Raw genomic sequence first — 22,138 nt, 5'->3', positions numbered from 1 at the left:
CCACACAAGGCATCCTGTCAGGCTCCTTAGAAGCTCTTTCCCAGCTGTGTAGTTCTTGAGCTCAAATAGGCATCATGTCAGGCCCCACAGAAGCCCTTTCCCAGCTGTGTAGCTCTTGAGCTCCACGAGGCATCATGTCAGGTCGTTCACAAGCCCTTTCCTAGCTCTGTACCTCATGATCTCCACAAGGCATCATGCCAGGTCCCTCAGAAGCCCTTTCCCAGCTGTGTATCTATTGATCCCTACAACACATCATGTCAGGTCCTTCACAAGCCCTCTTCTAGCTGTGTACCTCCTGATCCCCACAAGGCATTATGTCAGGGCCATCGGAAGCCCTTTTCTAGCTGTCGACCACTTGATCCGCACAAGGCATTATGCCAGGTCCCTCAAAGCCCTTTCCTAGCTGTGTGCCTCTTGATCCCCAAAAGGCATCATGTCAAGCCCCTCAGAAGCTCTTTCCCAGCTGTGTAGCTCTTCTTGATCCCCACAAAGCATTATGGTAGGTCTCTCAGAAGCCCTTTCCCAGCTGTGTACCTATTGATCCCCACAACGTATCATGTCAGGTCCCTCAGAAGCCCTTTCCTAGCTGTGTACCTGCTGATCCCCACAAGGCACCATGTCAGGTCCCTAAAAGCCCTTTCCTAGCTGTGTACCTCTTGATCCCCACAAGGCATTTTATGTCAGGTCCCTCAGAATTCCTTTTCCAGCTGTGTACCGCATGATCCCCAAAAGGCATCATGTCAGGTCCCTCAGAAGTCCTTTCCTAGTTGTGTACCTGCTGATCCCCATAAGGCATCATGTCAGGTCCCTCAGAAGTCATTTCCTAGCTCTGTACCTCATGATCCCCACAAGGCATCCTGTCAGGTCCCTCAGACGCCCTTTCCCAGCTGTGTACCGCTTGATCCCCAAAAAGCATCATGTCAGGTCTCTCAGAAGCCATTTCCTAGCTCGGTACCTCTTGATTCCCACAAGGCATCATGTCAGGTCCATCAGAAGCTGTTTTCTAGCTGTGCACCGCTTGCTCCCCGCATGGCATTTTGCCAGGACCCTCAGAAGCCCTTTCCTAGCTCTGTACCTATTGATCCCCACAACGCATCCTGTCAGGTCCCTCAGAAGCCCTTGTCCAGCTGTGTACCTATTGATCCCCACAACATATTATGTCAAGTCCCTCAGACGCCCTTTCCTAGCTCTGTACCTCTTCAGCCCAACAAGACATCATGTCAAGTCCCTCAGAAGCCCTTTTCTAGCTGTGTACTTCTTGATCCCCGCAAGGCAAAATGTCAGGTCCCTCAGAAGTCCATTTCCGTACTGCTTGATCTCCACAAAGCATCATGTCAGGTCCCTCGGAAGCCCTTTCCCAGCTGTGTATCTAATAATCCCCACAATGCATCATGTCAGGTCCCTCAGAAACCCTTTCCTTGCTGTGTACCTGTTGATCCCCACAAGGCATTATGTCAGGTCCCTCAGAATCCCTTTTCCAGCTATGTACCACATGATCCCCACAAGGTATCATGTCACGTCCCTCAAATCCTTTTCTAGATGTGTACCTCTTGATCCCCACAAGGCATCATGTCAGGTGCTTTGGAAGCCATTTCCTAGCTGTGTACCCCTTGAGCCCCTCAGAAGCCCTTTCCCAGCTGTGTACCTATTGATCCCCACAACGCATCCTGTCAGGTCCCTCAGAAGCCCTTTTCTAGCTGTGTACCTGCTGATCTCCACAAAGCATCATGTCAGGGCCCTCATAGCCCTTTCCTAGCTGTGTACCTCTTGAGCCCAAAGAGGCATCATGTCACGTCCAACATAATCCGATTTCCCAGCTGTGTAGCTCTTAAGCCCAAAGAGGCATCATGTCAGGTCCAACAGAATCCCTTTCCCAGCTGTGTACCTTCTGATCCCCACAAGGCATCATGTCAGGTCCCTCAAAGCCCTTTCTCAGCTTTGTACCTCTTGGGCCCTGCTAGATATCTCACCAGATGGTGAAGGCAGTAGAAGTGCTGACAGTCTTTGAAGGCTCAGATAACAGAACGATACATGCTGCCTGGCTGTTAGCTGCCTCTTTTCCAGGAAGTCATCAAGTTCTTACAAAACCTGTGATTCAAACCACTGTACAATTTTATTTGACAAAACTTTCCCCTAAATAGTAGTACTTGAGACACAGATGTGTCCAGACAAAGGGCCCCCTAGTCAGAGAACGTGTAGTCCACTAGCTACTGTCTTCTTTCATTGGAGCGGCGACCAATTACTGCTGACGCACTCTTATTGGAGAGGACAGCAAATGGACACAGTTCTAGCATTAAAAAAGTATTTTCCAATGTGGGCCGAATACACTGTTTCTATTCTTCAATACAAAAGAGGACATAAAGAGAGATGAGACGGTCAATAAGAAGAATAGGGACATGTTGGAAGTTCAGCAAACAAGACACAAACAGCACAGAAGAGAGAGCTCCACACTTCAAAATGGCCAGGACCGCTCTGTTTTCTTTTGTTTTTTAAATGTCTATTGACGAACCCCCTCCATACTAGCAACAGTGAAAGGGAAACAAGCTCCCCTTTTCATGGGCTGAAACCAGGGATGGCCACAAAATGTACCAGTTAATCAATGGAAGCGTGCGTTAGTAAACGACTAATACCTTAACACCAGCTAAACGAAGCAGCGGTATGTTAGTAAATGAATGACTCCTCCTCATCAGATAATCGACACAACAGTGTGGTAATAAATGAAAGTGTAAGATCAGAGTGCAGCAGGAAGACTGCTACCTTACACATCATAGACTGTGCCCTCCTGATCACAAAGATGCCTCCTGCCTCCTGATAGTGCTGGACCTCTCAGCCGTCTTCACCAGTCGACCCCCCCCCCCAGCCGTCTTCACCAGTCGACCCCCCCCAGCTGTCTTCACCGGTCGACCCCCTCCCTCAGCCGTCTTCACCAGTCTACCCCCCCTCTCATCCGTCTTCACCAGTCGACCCCCCCATCCACACCCTGGAGGCCTGAATAGGATTCACTGGTAATGTCCTTCACTGGTTCTCCTCTCGCCTTTCCAAACAGCACTAGTACGTTCATGTGGGCTCCTCCAGGCCACAAAAGATTCCCATCACCTGCAGACTTCCCCGGGGTTCCATAAAGTCCCCCTGCATCATTAACCTCTGCATGGACCGTCCTGGGGCTCTATCCACTGATAACAGCATCAAGTTTCACCAGTATGCCGAGGAGACACCACATCACTTCATCAACCTCTACATGGAGCCCTCGATGGCTACTCACAGATAACAGCATCCAGATTAACCAACATTCCAAGGATACACAATACAACTTGGAAGACTCCTCTGCTTCAGGCACCAAGCTCCCAAACACGGCTTGCACGTCATCCAGACCTGGATGTCCAGCGCCTGCCTGAATCTCAACCCAACCAAGATAGAATTCCTGTCACTTGCCAAGAACAACAAGCGAGAAATATGATCACATTGGCTCTGCCCCGATGCGACTCGATTGACTCCCCATGCCTTGCTCGCCAGGTGCAAGACGGGGCGTCCTCTGCTGTTGGTTCGGCGGATCCGCGGGGTGTCTGTGAGGGAGAGGGAAGCAGATTGAAGGTATCTGGTCGGTTGGTGGAAGGTGAGGCATTTGTTGATGTACGTTGGTCCCTCGTCCTATTGCTTTTGCCCACCACCCACTACTAACTGAACAACAGATGGATACAGATTTCTAACTGATAATTTCTCATCACTGTCCATAACTAGGATCTCACTGGTGGTTTTAGAACCTATCGTCAAACGTAGCATGGATTGTGTGTGTTGGAAACCTGCCCGCTCTGGTACATTCCCATGATTCCAGCCATCCTTGTGCCTCAAAATCACTTGCTAAATAAAGTTCCGGTGCTTGTCACTGACCCATCAGAAAACTGCCCTATTGAATGCGTGCTTCTTTGATCACACCCGATGGGTGTTTGCCTCAAGGGGCAATTGGCCACAGATCATAGGAGCACAATATGTGCTTTATGTTAAGTCCAGATGCTTACTTCCTGGTTGCATACTTATGCATGTTGACAAAATCCGGCATTCTGGAAAGCTTTGGTGTCCAGGCCAGAGGTAAATTTGAAGATGAGGAAGGAAGAAGCTCTCTAGTCATCCCACCAGTCATCCCACCTCTGAAGTCTGTGTCTCTCTGGTCAGAACCTCAGGCAAAAGCTTTTGTGTTTTTAAGTCAATGCCATTGAGCTCCTGGCTGATGGTGAACACACACGTACACACACACACGTGTATAGTGCAGGGGTGCATTGCGTGCAGAACACAGGTTAAGTGATGGTCATGTGGCTCTTAGAGTTCTGGGGTTCTTGTGGGAGCCAAGGGGGCTCGAGACATTGCCAGGATTCGGGGATAGCTCCTCAGGAGGCCTTCACAAGCTGGAAGAGACAGAAAGGAATCATTAGCAAAGGGCGATATAGTGACCTCAGCAGTTACAGATCATACGTTAGTGACAATAAAAGGACTTGTGTTAAACCACCATGACAGGCCTGGACCATCTTCTGTTTGCACACGAGTGGGCCACTTCTCACAGGTGAGCCACTCAGACATGAATAAACCCTGGCAGAGTCTGAGACTTGACAGGCCTATAACATTAGACATCACTGGACAAACAAATTGCCATTGGGCTGCTGTGATGGAGCGCCTTGTTCCATCCATGAGTAGCTTCAAGCATTTTTGATTTATTTGGGTTTGCATCATTTGCATCCTTTAGGTCTGCATGTGCAGCGGTCTCTTGTTCAAGGAGTAGCTGTCTAGAACATGAGAGAGCAGCTGCTGCTATGTAGGTATAAGAGAGACAAGAGGGAGACCAGAAACAGTTCATAAGTAGGATTTCCTTTTTATGGGGGCCATTAGAGACAATAAACAACATAAACATCTCAATGCGTAATGTATGCATTTCACTATATGGTATATGCATTTCACTATATGGTATATGCATTTCACTGTATGGAATTGAATTATGTCTCTTACAGTGACTCAAGCTGGTAGTACATGAGAGAACAAAGTTTAAAGAAGAAGAATAGAAGCTGAGTGCCATTTTCTTTTCTTGAGGGTTGGTGGAAGATGAGATAAGATTGCAGAATGTGGACAGATTTGCCACACTCACATAGAATAGGTAGTGTTACTGGGCTCACTCCCTCAGGTGAGGGAAGCCGACCCTTCGCCCTGGTCACTAAATGAAGGATAAATTAGGTGCCAGGCCATTAAACGTGGTAGTCATGAGACACCCCGATCTATCACATTACACTCTGTCTTGGCTCCTCAGACTTACGAGAGCCTTATGGGGCAACAAGACGCTTTTGACAAATACATCTAAGCTTTAGGTACACTGCTGGATGCACACTCGTCATCATACTAAGGGCCTAATTACAAGTTTGGCAGTCTGTAGGACCGCCACACCCTAGGTGGCTACGGTCTGACCGCCGTATCAGACCTTCGGCGGTGGGACCGCCATGGGACCGCCGCAACCTCCGGGGACCCGTGATCACTTGGCTTTGGCGCAGTGTTCTGGGGCAGCAACATGCTGCCGGTGCTGCTGCAGCACAGCCAAGCATGCTATGACTTTCCTGATCTGCACACTTTTCATGGCGGTGATCAGGAAAGTAAGTGGGGCCCCTGATGCCTCTGTGTATGGGGGTGCATACAAGGGCATGCACATGGTGTGCCCCCCTGTGTGTATGCACTCCAGTTCCTAGGCAGCATGGACTGCAAAGTCCATGCAGTGCCTGAACTTGCTTTGGCGCTCCCTCTGCGCTGCAGTTCAGAGGCTCAGGTATGAGTCTTAGACCTGCGCAGCCGTAGGACGGCCGTACAGCCCACTCGCCAGACCACGAAATGACTCGTAATTGGCGGGCAGGCAGTGGCCGAATTTGGTGGTCCTAGAGCGCGACAGGCCACTCCAAGACTGCAAAACTCATTGTCAGGCCCTTATAACATGTGGAGACAGGTGTCAGACTGCTGGAAAGAGGCAACAGGGTTGGAGTTTGGGAAACCCCAAGATAAACGCGTAGATTTTGCCCATGTGCTGGAGAAGCAGGATGAAAGCAAACTGGACACAGCTAAATGCCAACAAAAGTGCAACTTTGATTGCAAAAGGTGGCGGTTAGCCAGGGATCCTTCATTTGGGCCTACTTCTAGGGGCTGCTACCTGACTACTGTCATTATTGTTAGACCACACCAGAGAGGGCTGACCAATCAGAAAGCAAATGTAGGTTATGCTACAGACACTCATTACCTGACAACAGGACTAGAGCCAGCAACATCAACATGCAAACCACTCTCTCATTGGTGAAGGTATTCAGCCTGGCAACAGTTGACTTCCACGCTCTTAGTAAAAGGTGAGATTGTTCCTGCGAGGTCTGTATTTTAGTGACGGATGCGTCATCCTACGTGGGACCACTCTTATTTTAGAGCAGTTAACCTCATGTCCCGGCTCCCAGCAGAATTGGGCACTAAGGGGCATATTCACATAGGTAAATTTACATGTGAGTAAATCTACATGTGTAAATTTACTCTTACACTTTGTAGAAAATGTACTACTTTGGGCTATTCATCATTTCCGATCGTAAATTTAAGTACTCCCCTGAAACAGGGCAAAGCAAAATACATGAATGTGAAGTTACTGCTAGTAAGTTTTCACATGTAGGCGGAGTTCTTCATCATTGAGGCGGTGATCCCCATGGTAAAGTATGAGGAAAAAGTAAAAAGAATATTAAACTAAAAAAAATGCAAATATTTTTATGTTAAATAGTGACGTAAATTCATTTTATATATTTGTTTTAAATGATGAACACAATATTTAAAAAATGCTACAGCACCATTATTCTTATTTTGCATTAAATATTTAATTAATTTAAATAAATTAAATTTAGATTTTATTAAAGATTTATTGTAAAAAAATCCCACATAAAGTGCATTGTTATATTTATTTATTATGTATTAAAAAACAAAAAGTTAGGCAGCATCAATGTAAATTAATTCATATATTTGTAAAACAATTAAAGTTACATTTATGTTTTAATTATGAAGGTTTTTAAAATATTTTATTATAAAAAATATTTTTAACATTAAATTACATTTGCATATATGTTTAAAAGTCAAAATAAATGAATGTATTTTAACATTATTAACTGTGGGTTTATTTTAAGATCCTACTTCCATTATTTTCCATGGGAGAGTGTTGCAGTACCAATGGTTACTCATGTGCGTTGCTGGACTTACTCAAGGTCGGAGGTGGAGTACATTTACAATTGTTTTGGAACCTTTTTGGGTGTAGTAACTTTAGAAGTGAAGTTTGTGAAAAGGAATTTGCTTATTTGTTTGTGGGAGGGTGTCTGTCCCTCCCAAAATCCCTCTCTACTCCTTGCTAAATTCCCTACCATTTAGGGGTCGATTCCGAACTGGGACGGAAAGCTCTCCGACCGAGCCGGATCCGGAGTGTTTTCCGACCGAGCCGGAGTCCTGCAGTCCGACCGAGCAAGTACGATGCGGCCGCATGATGCCGGACTCGGTTTGGTCGGACTCCCATAGACGCCAATAGGAGCCGGTCGTACGACATATACATGGGCTCCCATTGACTGAATGGGTACATCTCGCACAAGGGCACCCCCTACAGTGGGTACGCGTTGGTGCCATACGCACCGTACATGCCTGTGTTGGGGAGACCCTTGGGTCTCCCCCTTTGTCCAAGTCATAAGGCTGCGGGTGACCGGGGGTCCGACCCCCAAAGGTAGCTTCCCGGACGTTTTGCGAGCCGGAAACTTCAGCTCGATCTGGCTGTCTGATGCGTGCATCGTACAGGCTCGGTCGGAAATCGCCTCCATTGCACGGCACGGTTTGATTACGGATGAGAATTACGGAGCAGTTCAGACCCGGAAACGATTCGGTCGGCGAATTTCGCGTTGCTCGCATCGTACTTGCTCACTCGTACAGCTGAACGAGTCGGGCGGAGAACAAGTGTTCGGCTCGTACTTTTTCCAGCCGGATCGTGTTCGGAGCCCTTCCGAGCGAGATCGGAATCGGCCCCTTAGTAGTAAGTATTCTTCAGTTCCTTTCACTTTACCCGGTCTCTCCCACATTTGCTATTAAGAAGTAAAGTTACAGGTGTAGAGATCGCCACATAGAAAAGATTCAAGGGTCAAGAATCAGTCTTGACCCTGCTCCATTGGTTACATTCCAGCCGGAACTGCCAGGTCCTTCCTGAACCAGACACAAAAAACCCAGGACCTGTTTTGCCCTAGTTATGGGCTCACCAGCCGGGTCCATCTTGGTTCCAATGACAAAGTGAGCACGGGACCCACGTCTAGACATACCCGTCCCATTTAAGGCATCACACTGAAGTACATAAAAAAGGGAAAAATTGAAAGCTTGAATCAATCTCAGCCGCAGGTAAGAACTCAGGCAGTACCCTAGTCCATCGTTTTCCACCTACCCTGCCATATCAGTTTGGACCCAGCCATATGCAAATCAGTCTTGACCCTGCTCCTCATGGGAACAGTCCAGCATGAACTGCCAAGCCAAGTCCTTCCTCAACCGGAACGCAAGCAATCTTTTCGCTGGCCTCCCAGATACTTTTTAAAATCAAATTCTTGTAATTTTAGGATACTGCTTTCGACACCCCATGATTTTTATCATATGTTTGAATTTTGCCATCTTTATGTTCTGCTCCTCCACTCTCCAGAGAGAAGCCTTGAGGCTTCTTGCTCTCGGCAACCCCTCTATAAAGAGAGAGGCCACCGTTATGGGTGACCTGGAGTGGTCTCCCCGCAGGGCGACTGTCCTGGGCCATTCCAATGTGCTATGTCTGCTCACTATGGCCATGGATGCAGGGATACTCGTTCCAAACCCTATTGGGCGAGGCTGCTGCGGGCACTGATGTAACTAAACTTGAGCGGGCCCCACTGCAAACTTGGGGGCTCCACATGCTCTGGACCCAGTTAGGAGCTCTCAGAGTGCCCGAGCACAGTGCCAGAGTGGGCCTCCTGGAGCTTGGTGCCCCTCCCGCACCACAGGGGCTGCGGGGGCTATTGTTACACCACTGCTGCGGGGGCTAAAAGCAGCTGCTGAGCCCTCACTGGTCCCAGCTACAAGTCCCCCCAGCTCTCTCCACACACCCATGGGCCTCTCCAAGTCTGCTACCTGCACAAGCGCCAACACAAAGACAAGCACATGAGTTCTACCCATCCTTCCCAGGTTAGCCTGTTATTCCGCATTCTGGGGAAAATAATTTACAATCCGTATTGTGGTGCAGGGACACTGGCCTCCTCTGTAGTATCCCTGAACCAAGACACGTGGCCCTAACAGGCAGGGTTGGATTAGGATTAAAAATCGGCCCGGGCACGCTAAAAAAAAGTGACCCTCATTTGCATATTGCCTTTCCGCAGAACACTGCTTCTGCAAATTTTATTTAAAAAAGGGGGAGGGGGTTAAAAAAATGCACGGATTAGTTTACACTGATGAAACACCTGAAAACAAGTGAGGCCACTTTTGCTCAGGCCCCCTGCCCCCGCTCAATTTGCATATATTAATGGGCCGGCCCAGGAGAGAAAGAGAGGGACACCTCTGCCCGTTGACAAAAGGGAAGTAACGGACGCCCATCTGCCTCCAGAAAGGGCACTCAGGCACCTTCTGGGCAGCTGGAGGTATTGAACGACACAGAAACCGCCCAAATTGGCCCCCCCAGGCTGCTCAAAAAAGCAGCCCACAGTTGGAATTCAGATACCAGCCCCTCGGGCATTGCCTGAGTGCTCGCGTTACCAATCGACGATGCTCACAGGGGGCCTTTGTGTGCGACACATGCACTTGACGGCTCCCTCCAGAACTGGGCCCTTTGCATAACTGGTCCTATGGGGGTGAATCCTGCCTATGTCATTGATCATCTCATGCCCAGTGACATTGAAAAAGGCATGGAACCCTAAATGGGGTTTTAATGACTTTAACACAGGAGCTAATCAAGTTAAAAACTCCTAAAGCAGTTTTATAATGAGCAACCGAAACTTTTTACGCCCCTGAATAACTAGTTTACCTTTTTTACTCTCACTTTCAATACATGAATTTGTCTTTGCGGTAGAGTATAATGCGTTGGCAAACACTGCACACAGTTCTGTTGGAAGAAAACACCAGGTCCACGTGGGACGCCAGTGAGCCCAGCCCGGTGCCTGGACCCGGCAGGGGTACCTGGCAAGGCCTCGGTGCTGCCACTGTGGAGGCCATGGTTATGAATGAATGAATGAATGAATGAAGAAACATTTATTGAGCACGCAGCTACCCAAGGTGATCCCAGCCCTAATAGCAGTTATGCACGGAAAATACCAGAGCTAGCAAGCTAGAGTAAGGAAGAGCCAAGTTTTTAGAGTTTTGCGAAAGGTTAAATGATTAGACTCGTAACGCATGTGGAGAGGGAGGGTGTTCCACATCCAGGACGCATTATAGGAGAACAGACGGCCACCGCTTCTCGCCCTTTTTATTCTAGGAACTACGGCGAGGTGGAGGTTGTCTGAGCGCAGGCACCTGTTCGGACGATAGGGTAAAACAATGGATCGCTTGATGTGCGGACCCTTACCTGCTAATGACTTATGAACAATACAGAGAGCCTTAAATGTAATTCTCTCCTGTGTAGGGAGCCAGTGGAGGGAGTTGAGTGCTGGTTTAGCAGATTGGCGGCTAGGAGCCTGTAGAAGCATACACGCCGCTCAGTTTTGCACAGTCTGTAACTTTGCAATAGTGGCAAGAGGGGCTCCTAAATCGAGAGCATTCCCTTAATCCAAGCGAGAAAGGATTAAAGCTTGGACGATGAGTCTCCTTGCTAGGGGAGGTAAAAGAGGCAGAACCTTCCAGACCATCCTAAGGATTCCGCAGCAGGTGGCCGCTAATTTTAATGCCTGATGCTTGAAATTCAACTTACAATCAAGCCACAAACCCAGACTTTTTATCTGGTTCTTGGCGGTGGGAACGGGGCCAAGACAGGCTGGCCACAGCATTCCTGTCTTACAAATAGAAAAATGACCTAGGCTCATCAACTCCGTCTTATCTCCATTTAGTTATTCGGCAGTTATGAGGGCAGAAGCTACTCAGATGGGAAGGGAGGTCAGGGATAGCCAAGAAGAGGCACTCAAGGTCACGGAGCAGGAGGGGGGAGCTCGTTCCAGCGACTCACTGATATAACTAACCCGGATGCACTCCGAGACGGCCATAGGTCACCATGTACTACCCATGGTACAAAGGTAAAGTTAGACCAAAAGTCTAACTTAGACCAAAGGTCCAACTTTACTACTTTTGGTATTCACAAGGTAAGTTACTACTAGTACCGTTACTAGTAGTAAAGTTACTAATAGCAAGTTACCTTTGTGAATACCAAAATGTAGTAAACCTAAGTCTAAAGTTTACTACTTAAGTCTAAGTCTAACTTTACTACTTTTTGGTATTTACAAAGGTAAGTTACTACTAGTAACTTTACTACTAGTAAATTTACTAGTACTAGTTTTACTACTAGTAATTTTGCTATTAGTAAGTTTACTAGTAGTAAAGTTACCAGTAGTAACTTGCCTTTGTGAATACCAAAAAGTAGTAAAGTTAGAATTTTGGTCTAAAATTACCTTTGTGAATTGGGCCCTTATTTTATAGCCTGAAGACCTCCCAGCCGGTTGGATGGACTCCTCTGGGAAGCCTTCTCTTTCTTTGGTATCGCCAGGTTTACCTGGTTCATGTTGTACCCAACTTGGCACAGATTCACTTTCCTGCTGTGCACATGTTCTACGCAGGTCACATGGGTGCGAATATGCTTAATTAGAAGTTATTCAAACACGCTGCGCATGCAGGAAACCAGACGTCATGGTGTGCATTGTGAGCAGTGCAACACGACAAGCAATGTTAGAAAAAGAGAAATTGAAATGTTAGTAAATCAAGTGATTCCTCCCTCCTAAGCACCGGGACTAGTGAACTAACTGTAACCCTCCAAGGGCCCACGATACGGCACCTGTGATGATGCTTGCCAAGCTGTACCTGTTCTGCGTGTGAAAGATGCTTGCACTGCTGTTGCATGTTCTGTACCTGTTATGTGTGGGAGGGAAGTTTGCACTGCTGTTGCATGTTCTGTACCTGTTCTGTGTGTGAAGGAAGCTTGCACTGCTGTTTCATGTGCTGTCCATGTTTTGCCTATGTGGGGGAAGCATGCATTGCTGCATGTGACATATTTGATCTGTGTTAGGAAGGATGCATTGCTCCTGACCACGTGGAACAACTCCTTAATGTGTTACTGAAATGTGAAAAACATTTTAGCTCAGAAAAAATCTATTGACTTTGACAATGCTTGTTTAATTTCCTGTTATATGGCTTTCACACCTTTCCTAAAGGACCTGAAGGCTTTTTCTACATTTTGTTCTGTCCCTCATGAGGCCCAGTACATGATCAGGTACCCCTTGCAGCTCAGGAGAGCACTGACTATCCTTGGAGCCTTTCCTCAGTGGTCCCTTCCCTGGGGTCCAAGACTCTGGCAGCCAGCCGGAATACCACAGATATTGAAACTCAGCGTTTCTGCAGTAGCTGCACAATTGAGCTGTGGATGGCAGGAAAATGAGGGTCCCCAAGCATTTTGAGAGAGGGCTCACTACTTGTTGTTACTTTGCACATTTTGTAAGAAGGCTTGCTACTTGTTACTTCGCACCTTTTGTTAGGGGCTCACCACTTCTTGTTACTTCACAATTTTTTTTAGGGGCTCACCACTTATTGCTACTTCCCGCATTTTCTAAGAGGGGTCACCACTTCTTGTTACTTTGCACATTTTGTAAGGGACTCACCACTTCTTGTTGCTACTCACATTTTGTAAGGAGCTCACCACTTTTTGTTACTTCCACATTTTCTAAGGAGCTCACCACTTGTTACTTCGCACAATTTGTTAGGGACTCACCACTTCTTGTTGCTACACACATTTTGTAAGGAGCTCACCACTTTTTGTTACTTCCACATTTTCTAAGGAGCTCACCACTTGTTACTTCGCACAATTTGTTAGGGGCTCACCACTTCTTGCTACTTCCCACATTTTGTAAGGAGCTCACCACTTGTTACTTCTCACATTTTGTAAGGGGGCTCACCACTTCTTATTACTTTGCAAATTTTGTAAGGGGCTCAACACTTTTTGTTACTTTGCACATTTTGTAAGGGGCTCACCACTTCTTGTTACTTAGCACATTTTGTTAGGGGTTCACCACTTCTTGTTACTTCGCACATTTTGTTATGGGCTCACCACTTCTTGTTTCTTTCCACATTTTGTAAGGGAGCTCATCACATCTTGTTACTTTGCTCATTTTGTAAGGAGACCCACCACATCTTGTTACTTCATACATTTTATAAGGGGGATAACCACTTCTTGTTATTTTACACATTTTGGGAGGGAGTTCACTATTTATTTTTAATTTCAACATTTTATAAGGGGGCTTACCACTTTTTGTTACTTCACGCATTTTGTAAAGGGAGCTCACTACTTCTGGCATTTTGTAAGGGGCTCACTGCTTCTTGTTACTTCACACATTATGCGAGCAGAGTTCACTATACCACGTTACTATGTACATTTTATAAAGGGGCTCACCACCTCTTGTTACTTCACACGTTTTGTAAGGAGGGGTGGTCACTTCTTGTTACTTTGCACATTTTGTAATGGAAGTCACTACTTCTTGTTACTTCGCACATTTTGTAAGGGGGCTCACCACTTCTTGATACTTTGCACATTTTTTATGGGGCTCACCACTTCTTGTTATTTATTTTTTGTAAGGGGGATCACCAATACTAGTTGCATTGCACATTTTGTAAGGAGCTTACCACTTCTTGTTACTTCGCAAATTTTGTAAGGGGGCTCAACACTTCTTGTTACATCCTATATTTTGTAAGGGGGCTGAGCACCTCTTGTTACTTCGCACATTTTGTAAGGGGCTCACCAATTCTTGTTGCTTTGCACATTTTGTAAAGAGCTCTCCACTTCTTGGTACTTCACACATTTTTTATGAGGGCTCACTACTTGATAGGTCGCACATTTGGTAAGGGGGATCAGCACTTCTTGTTACATCCTATATTTTGTAAGGGGGCTTAGCACCTCTTGTTTCTTTGCACATTTTGTAAGGGGCTCACCACTTCTTGTTACTTCGCACATTTTGAGAGAAGGGTTCACTATTTCTTGTTACTTTGCACATGCTGTAAGGGGCCACACCACCCCTTCGTACTTTGCACATTTTGAGAGGGGGGTTCACCGTATCTAGCTACTTCATGGTACTTCGCACATTTTGTAAGGTAGCTCAACACAGCTTGTTACCGCACACATTTTGAGAGGGGATCACCACTTCTCATTACATCCCCATGTCCTTTCTTTTATTCAAATGTCCCATTTAGTTTTCGTAGTGTGGCACATCATTAGGTACTAATCTTAGTTAATATTTGTGTTTATTGCAAGACTGCAGCAGCGAGGCATGCTGTTCAATAGCTAGCACAGGCTGAATGAGGTGGTTACAGTGATGGAGAGTAGTTGTAGACTGGTTCAGGCTGTAGAGCCTTGGGGCGGGGCTCGAAGGGCACGAGACACTCTGAGAACCAAGGGTCGAGTCTTGAGCATCGAGAGACAAGGATTGAAAAGCTCTAATTCAAGTCACCCTGCATAAGATGTTTGAGGGTGTTTGGGAAGTTCTGTGAGGGGAGTGCATTTTGTTATTGTTAGAGAAAAGGTAGTGCCAGGGCAAGGTTCACTTTGAAGACCAGAGTAAGGAACTGGAGTAGGCCCTCTTGGGCCAGGAACCCGCTTGGGAGATGAGTTGTGGAGTTGGGTTGATTACCAGCCTGTGTGTGCCAAAGGCGATCACTGTCCAAACAGAGGAGACAAAAAAAATGGAGGGCAGTGTCTAGGAGGAAGGACAAATGTTGGTGGATTATAGAAATATATGATTCTTTTTGTGCAGGTCTAGGTATTGTTAAAATCAATACTTGTTATATGAAAATTCCCACACATTTGCGTTACGGCAATTAAGAATATATCAAGTCCCTAGTATTCTCTGTATGGAACGTTCCAATAGGCTCTGTACAATTAAACATCATACATTTTTTGAGTTCAGGTCCTTGAAAAACATGATCTCCAAGCTGCTGTGCACATTCAGTTTATTCATAGGTGATTTGTTCTGTACGGTTCATGCTTTCGGTGAGGATCAACCCCACCTGAGGTCTGATCTACAAAGGGACCAGGTCACAGAGTGCCTGTTATGACGTCAGGAGCCATGTCTTTTTGTTTTTGACTTTTAAGACAACATTGTACAGAGCAAATTGTGACACAGCACATTAAGCCTTGATAATGCCCCATTACCAGGTTAATGGACAAAACACGTGTCTTCTGAGTATACCATGTTTATGAACGTGTGAAGAAACTGTGCAGACAAATCACTGATGAATAAACTAAATGTTCCCAATAGTCTGAAGCTCACATTTTCAAGGATTTGAACTTGGGATACATGTGTGCATCATTGTGAGTACCATTTTGCAACATATGTGTACAGAGAATATTAGTGGATAGTTTTAACATTTTGAATTCTTCAGTAAAATAAACCTTTTTACTTTTCCCTGTACTTTATCATTGGGAGACTCCACCATCAGGGCAGAGTTCTCCATATAGTTAAGTATAGGGAAAAGTAAACAAGCTTATTAAACTTGCAAAAGGTTAATAAAAACATTTTTAAGTTAAATATATTTGAAAATTAATCTTATATATTTGTTTTAATTGTAGAACAAAATAAAAAATGCTACAGTGCTGTTAAATTAATTTTGAAATACATCTTTAATTTAAATATATTACATGAAATTTAAATTATAATTATGCATTGATTCTTATAATTGATGTATAGAGTTAAACAGTAAAAAATTGTTTAATTATTTTGCATTAAAATATAAAGTTACATTATTTTCCAAATTCAAAAAGAGTAGCAAAAATATTTCATAATACATTAGAAATATGTTTAATTAGATTATATTTATTTTTATTTTTAACTCTTTTAAACCATTTCATTTAAAGTAAGTTTATTTTCTAATTGGTTTTATTTAAAGTCCTACCTCCATTATTTACCAAGAGAGGGTTTTGCAGTATCAGTGGTAGACTCACTGCTGCTCCTTTTTTATTTATTGGCAGTAGTAATTTACACTCGTAAATTTGCTTCAATCCTCTGCTTGAGTGGGAGGTGATGTGTATGGCCACAATTCTGAGTAACTTTACACTTGTTTCTTGTGAATAGCACAGAGTAGTAAAGTTACTCAAAGGTGTAAGAGTAGATCACATGTGTAAATCACTCTCAAGTGTGCGTTACCGTTGTAAAAAGCAACAAAAGTATCTTACAATTTTCAATAAGTGGGAGAAGGACAAACCCAGTAGGACCGAAGTACCACAAGGAGTCCTTACCCACATGTTGGGCCATCGTGAGGTAGGGTGCCCACACTGAAGCCCTCCTCTGGGAGCTATTGATTATGTACATATGGAGGAGCTGACAGCAGCAGTTCTCATCGTAGATGGGACCGAGGCCGCTCACTTTATTTAGGAAGTAAATTGAACACCAAGGTGTCTCTCCGAGACTGAGATGATGTAGAGACGCCGGGGCAATGATCAGGTGCAGGTAGTGATGTGGGTGTAAATTAGTTTTGGACTTTGGCAGAGTTTTAGTCTGAGGGGCTGGTCAGCTATCGGGTGGTAAATAGGTGGTAAGAGACAGTGTTTGATTTTACTCCCTCCCAGCAAAGCTCAGCTGGTAGATGAGAGATCCTTGTCAAGCTGGCACTACTTCAACTTACCAAGTGTGTATACTTCACCTAAGGTCATGTCACTTCTTTCCTTTCTGAAAATAACTATTTTAACTGGATACTTTGGGTTGCTAAGTAGTTTTAGTTTTAAATTAAACTTGAAAACGTGTTAGTAGCTTTAACCTGCTGGGGGTGAACTGTTAGCTTGGCTCCCTTTTGGTTTGGAACAGCAGGGGGGCTGCTCTCTCACAGATAATTTCTAAGGGTTAACCGTCAAACACCATAGATACCAGGGGGGGAACACAGAAACAACTTCTGTGGAAAGATCCGCGCCGCCTCAGTCCATACATCAACTCACAGCTGAGCCTCCCTCATCCAGCAAACAGGGAGAGAATCAGCGCCCACCACCGTGGACCAAGCGCCTAGAAGGAGGTTCGCTACAGTGATTATTATGTGCAAAAGCATTGAAAGCACAGAGTAAAGTGAGGTGAAACAAGCTGCTGAGAACCGAGGGCCCTGGGAGTGAGAAAGTGGTGAGAGTGATAGCGGAGAGAGGCCAGAGACATGCAAAAGATGTCTAGGAGAAGCTTGTGAGTGCCAAGATGCGGGCATGTGGGCGTGAAGCCATCGTGGGAAGACATTAGGGTTCCACATGAACACAACATGTGCCAAGTTACTTTCCAATTAATCTTGACGGATTAATTTCAATGGCTAAAATCGTGGCTTACTAGCGCTTTCCTTTAAAAACAATTTCCTTTTTTGGGGTATTCTGAGTTAAATTCACCTTTACATATACTTAAACTAAAACCTAGTAATTTCCATACCCCTTACCTAAACTTAACTCCAACCATATACCTAAGACAGACTTAAATACTCTAGTTTTAACCCCAACCGTTCTCCCTACCCTAAAGCTAAACTGAACACTAAACCTATCCCTAACAACCTACACAAACCATAACCCTTTGCCACATTCACCCCTAAACCAACCCCATTTGTTAACACAAACCCAAATCTTTCCTATACCCTCCCCCTGAACAGGGAGACATTAAGACAAACCCAAACTCTCTCCCATGCCCTAACCCTAAAACTGCCCTGAGATTAACACAAACTGAACTCACTAGGCCTGTGCCTCACCCGTACACTAACCCTAGCCCTGATGTCAGTGATTTACGCATTGCTTTCTGGGAAGGACTTTTCGTATTAACAAGCATTGGTCGTGACAAGGAGTCAAAGCTCACTGTATTTGGATAAATCAGTGTTGCCTCAGCTGTGGGTCACACATGACTACCCCAGGTGTCAGCAACTAGTTACAGCATTCTGTTGTGTACACAGAAGTATATCCTTATATCACACAAAAAATGAACCATTATTCTTACTTTGTTCTCTTTTTTGGAGGGTTTTTGAAAGCATCCAAGTCTCTGTCCTGTCAGAAGCCATAAGGAGCTGCACCATTAAGGTTTAGGTTCCCCTCATTCTACTTCTTACTCTCGGGTTTTCTTCCTTCTCTGGTAATCTCACGCTAATTGTAGCCATTCATTTATTTAGAAAAGATACTAGAGTTTTGTGCTGCTCTCTCTGGGGCCGATTCACAGAACTAATCTGAGATAAAATCCTAAACGTACTACTTTTGGTATTCACAGAAGGCATTTAGTAGTAGTAAAGTTAGGACTCCTAACTTTACTAAACTAAATTTAGACAAAATCCTAACTTTACGACTTTCTGTATTCACAAAAGGCATTTAGTAGTAGTAGAGTTAGAAATCATAACTTCACTACTAATAAATGTCTTCTGTGAATACCAAAAGTAGTACGTTTAGGATTTTATCTCAGTTTAGTAGTAGTAAAGTTAGGAGTCCTAACTTTACTACTACTAAATGCCTTCTGTGAATACTGAAAGTCTTAAAGTTAGGATTGTGTCTCAGTTTAGTAGTAGTAAAGTTAGGAGTCCTAACTTTCCTACTACTAAATGCCTTCTGTGAATACCAAAAGTAGTAAGTTTAGGATTTTGTCTCAGTTTAATAGTTGTAAAGTTAGGAGTCCTAACTTTCCTACTACTAAATGCCTTCTGTGAATACCAAAAGTAGTAAGTTTAGGATTTTATCTCAGTTTAGTAGTAGTAAAGTTAGGAGTCCTAACATTACTACTACTAAATGCCTGCTGTGAATACCAAAAGTAGTAAGTTTAGGATTTTATCTCAGTTTAGTAGTTGTAAAGTTAGAAGTCCTAACTTTACTACTACTACTACTAAATGCCTTCTGTGAATACCAAAAGTAGTAAGTTTAGGATTTTATCTCAGTTTAGTAATTGTAAAGTTAGGAGTCCTAACTTTCCTACTACTAAATGCCTTCTGTGAATACCAAAAGTAGTACGTTTAGGATTTTATCTCAGATTAGTTCTGTGAATCGGCTCCTCCGATATTGAGCAGATCTGGAATATGTAAGTAAAGGGTTCTATCCAGCGAGGAGTTTTCTATGTCTAATATCCTCAAAAATCCCAAATGTCCTAACAAATCTTTGCGCTTCCTAGCCCAGCTCCTCGAGATGGGACCACTCTAAGAGCACTTTCTGCCTAATTCAGGTAGCCTTAGAAGCAGAAGGACGCACACTTCTAACTATGTGCTATTAGGATGTGAAGACTGAATGTGTGGATATCAGCGGCATGTACCTGGCCGAAGAAGGCCTCCTTTCGAGATACTCAAAGTAACCCACTGCGGTCCTCAAAACTATGGCTGCATATCCAGCAGAACATGCTTTTTGATGCATCGAGTGCAAAGGATGGAGTTATTCTGTGACATTCACATTAAGCCTACATTGTGGGTCCAGTTTTCTAGGAGGGGACCCCGACCTGCCCAAACTCACCCCACACTTCAAGCCGAGCTCATGCTACAAGCGTGTCAGAAGCAGACACCTCCGCAGGTCCAAGCATGTTAGCTTCGAAGTCGACCTTCTCATGCACTGTGTACTTACACGGGGGTCCTATACCAGCCGAGGCGGGAAGTGCTTACCAGAGCCCTCACTTCATATACTCCCTCTCGCTCACATAGTCCATAAAAGACCCTGGCATTTCAGCAAAATCTTCCAGAGCTAGGCTTGTAGTATCCTCACCCAGCACATCGTGGTCGGGCCAGGAAGACCTGGCGTAGGAGGCGGGCTGGGGAACGTGAGGCAGGGCAGGGGCGGCCTTCTGGAGTGACGTCGGCATCTGATGGTGGCAGGAAGGTGGCTGCAGCATCTCATTTGACCCTCTGGAGTCCTTCTCCAGCTCCGCCTCTGATGATGAAGGTCCCAGGACGTGGTAGAGGCTGGGCAGACGGATGTCGAAGCGGAGGCCAAACTTGGTGAAGAGCTTGTCGTTCAGCGCGTAGAGCTTCTGGGAGATGTCGAACCCTAGGTGGACAGAGAAGAGACGGGCGATGTACTTCTCACTGGCCAACAGGAGGTAGAGCTTCTTCCGGGGCCAGCTGATGTAGCAGCAGTCTGTCTCTGCAGTGAGGGTGACCTGCAGGAGGGAGTAAAGCACAGTTTATTCTAGGGTACCACGAGCACGCGGTGTGCCATAATGCATTATTAAGGAAGGGTGCCACCTCCCTGCAGGTCTGATTAAACCTGACAGGGGACATCACTTGTTTTTCACACTGGCCTGAGGTTGTGCATCTCCAATCTGCTTTGGGGACAACATCTCTGGAGAGTGAAACTGAGGCTCAGACCCCCTGGCTCTGAGTGATGGCAGTTTCTGCTGAGACAGTAAGGGAGCCGCTTAAAGCCAGAGCTGGTGGTCTCTGAGGCGAACAGGTCATTATAAGAACTGGGGCTTGAAACTCATTTCATGGACCACAGAAGAATTTACCAAAGAGCACTGGCTCTCAGCTACTGTTGACATACGTGTGGAGTGATGCTGGTGAACTACTCCAATGCCCGCTAATCCTGTAGCAAATACATTTAGGGGCAGATTTACAAGCCCCTTGCGACACATTTACGCCGCTGTTGCGTCACTTCTATGACGCAGCGGCGGCGTAAATCATGCGCCATGTTGTGCCTTATTCACAACGTGACGCATCTATGGAGATGCGTCACGTTGTAAACCCCTGCACCACATTAAACCTGCGTCAGGTTTCATGTGGGCATTCCAGCGGAGGGTGGGCGTTCCCTCGCAGGTACGCCTCGTAAAAGTGACGCAGTGAAATATACAAGATTTCACTGAGTCACTTTTACGGCCATGCTCTGTCAAAACCCTGCGCCTGCTTGAAGCAGGCATAAGGATTGACGCAGCATGTTAGCCATAGGGCACCCCTGAGCCTTGCTGGAGCCGCGTCGCACTTACGACGCGGCTGCAGCAATGCGCCGCATTTCCGCCGGAAGATGAGACACGCATCTGCCCATCCATGCGCCACGGCGCGCCACATTGTAAATGCGGCGCATCAGTGGTGGCGCATGGGTGGTTTTGCGGGCCGCAAGTATTCTGCCGCATCCCTGCTGATTTGCAGAGATGCGCCAGACCTTGTAAATCTGCCCCTTAGTATCCAGCACCCAGCAGACAACCCCTCTCACCAAGTGACCAAGAGATCCTCAGGGAGATATAAACAGGAGTTGGCTACACCCAGCCCAATCCCCCAAAATCTTGAGAAAGTAATCTTGTCAGGGGTTCTACACTACACAGCTTGGATGCTTCTGCTGTTTCCCTCGGTTTTGCATCATCCTACACGGATTAAAAAAAGGTGGAATGCAGATAGAATGTATGTGTACGTCTGTATGTATGTATGTATGTGTGTGTATGTATGTATGTATGTGTGTGTATGTATGTATGTGTGTGTATGTATGTATGTGTGTGTTTGTATGCATGTATGTATTTATGTATGTGTGTTTATGTATGTATGTATACATGTATGTATATATGTATGTGTGTGTATGTATTTATGTATGTATATATGTATGTATGTACTATTCATATAGTGCATCCTAGTCAAGAGGCAGTGCAGCGCTGTACCGGGTCAGAGACAAGCCTCACAGCCACCGAGGGACAGGACAGGTCGCTGGTTTGTGGACGGTTCTTGCAGAATCCCTTCCTGCACAAGGAGGTCTCTGTGAGACTGGCCTCACGGCGTATGCCCTCCCGATCATCCAGCCAACCTGCAACCACCCCCAAGACACGACATCTCCGACTCCGGCCGCCCCAGCCACACAGACCCGAGGGCCGGCCAGAGCCCCGGACAGACTCGACACCCTACCACGCATGTCCGCCCGAGGGAGCGGGAACCCCCGAGCCAGACCCAGAGGCGCCAGCCCAATCACACCTCGGGTCGCCTTCCCCCGGGAGGACTCGATCGGCCACCAGGCCCCTGGGGAGCAGGCGCCTCGCCTGCCGAG

The 22,138-nt window shown here is 45.9% G+C and overlaps 1 protein-coding gene across 2 annotated transcripts in view; it reads right to left on the bottom strand.

The window, feature by feature from the left end:
* Positions 1-2,092: 2,092 nt before the first annotated feature.
* Positions 2,093-22,138, bottom strand: part of POPDC2 (popeye domain cAMP effector 2) — a 78,386-nt gene continuing 58,340 nt past the window's right edge. Inside the window, exons 3-4 of one of the 2 annotated variants that reach the window (XM_085620725.1) lie at positions 19,742-20,273; positions 2,093-4,400 (exon numbers count right to left, since the gene is read on the bottom strand). In XM_085620725.1, the coding sequence (XP_085476851.1) occupies positions 19,788-20,273 (486 nt within the window). In that variant the 3' untranslated portion in view covers positions 2,093-4,400; positions 19,742-19,787. The remainder of the gene's footprint in view (positions 4,401-19,741; positions 20,274-22,138) is intronic. The other variant, XM_085620726.1, reaches the window with a different exon arrangement.

This window comes from Triturus cristatus, chromosome 8 (genome assembly GCF_964204655.1).
Source record: "Triturus cristatus chromosome 8, aTriCri1.1, whole genome shotgun sequence".
NCBI classification, from domain to species: Eukaryota; Metazoa; Chordata; class Amphibia; order Caudata; family Salamandridae; genus Triturus; species Triturus cristatus.
This window is presented reverse-complemented; position numbering and strand designations above follow the sequence as displayed.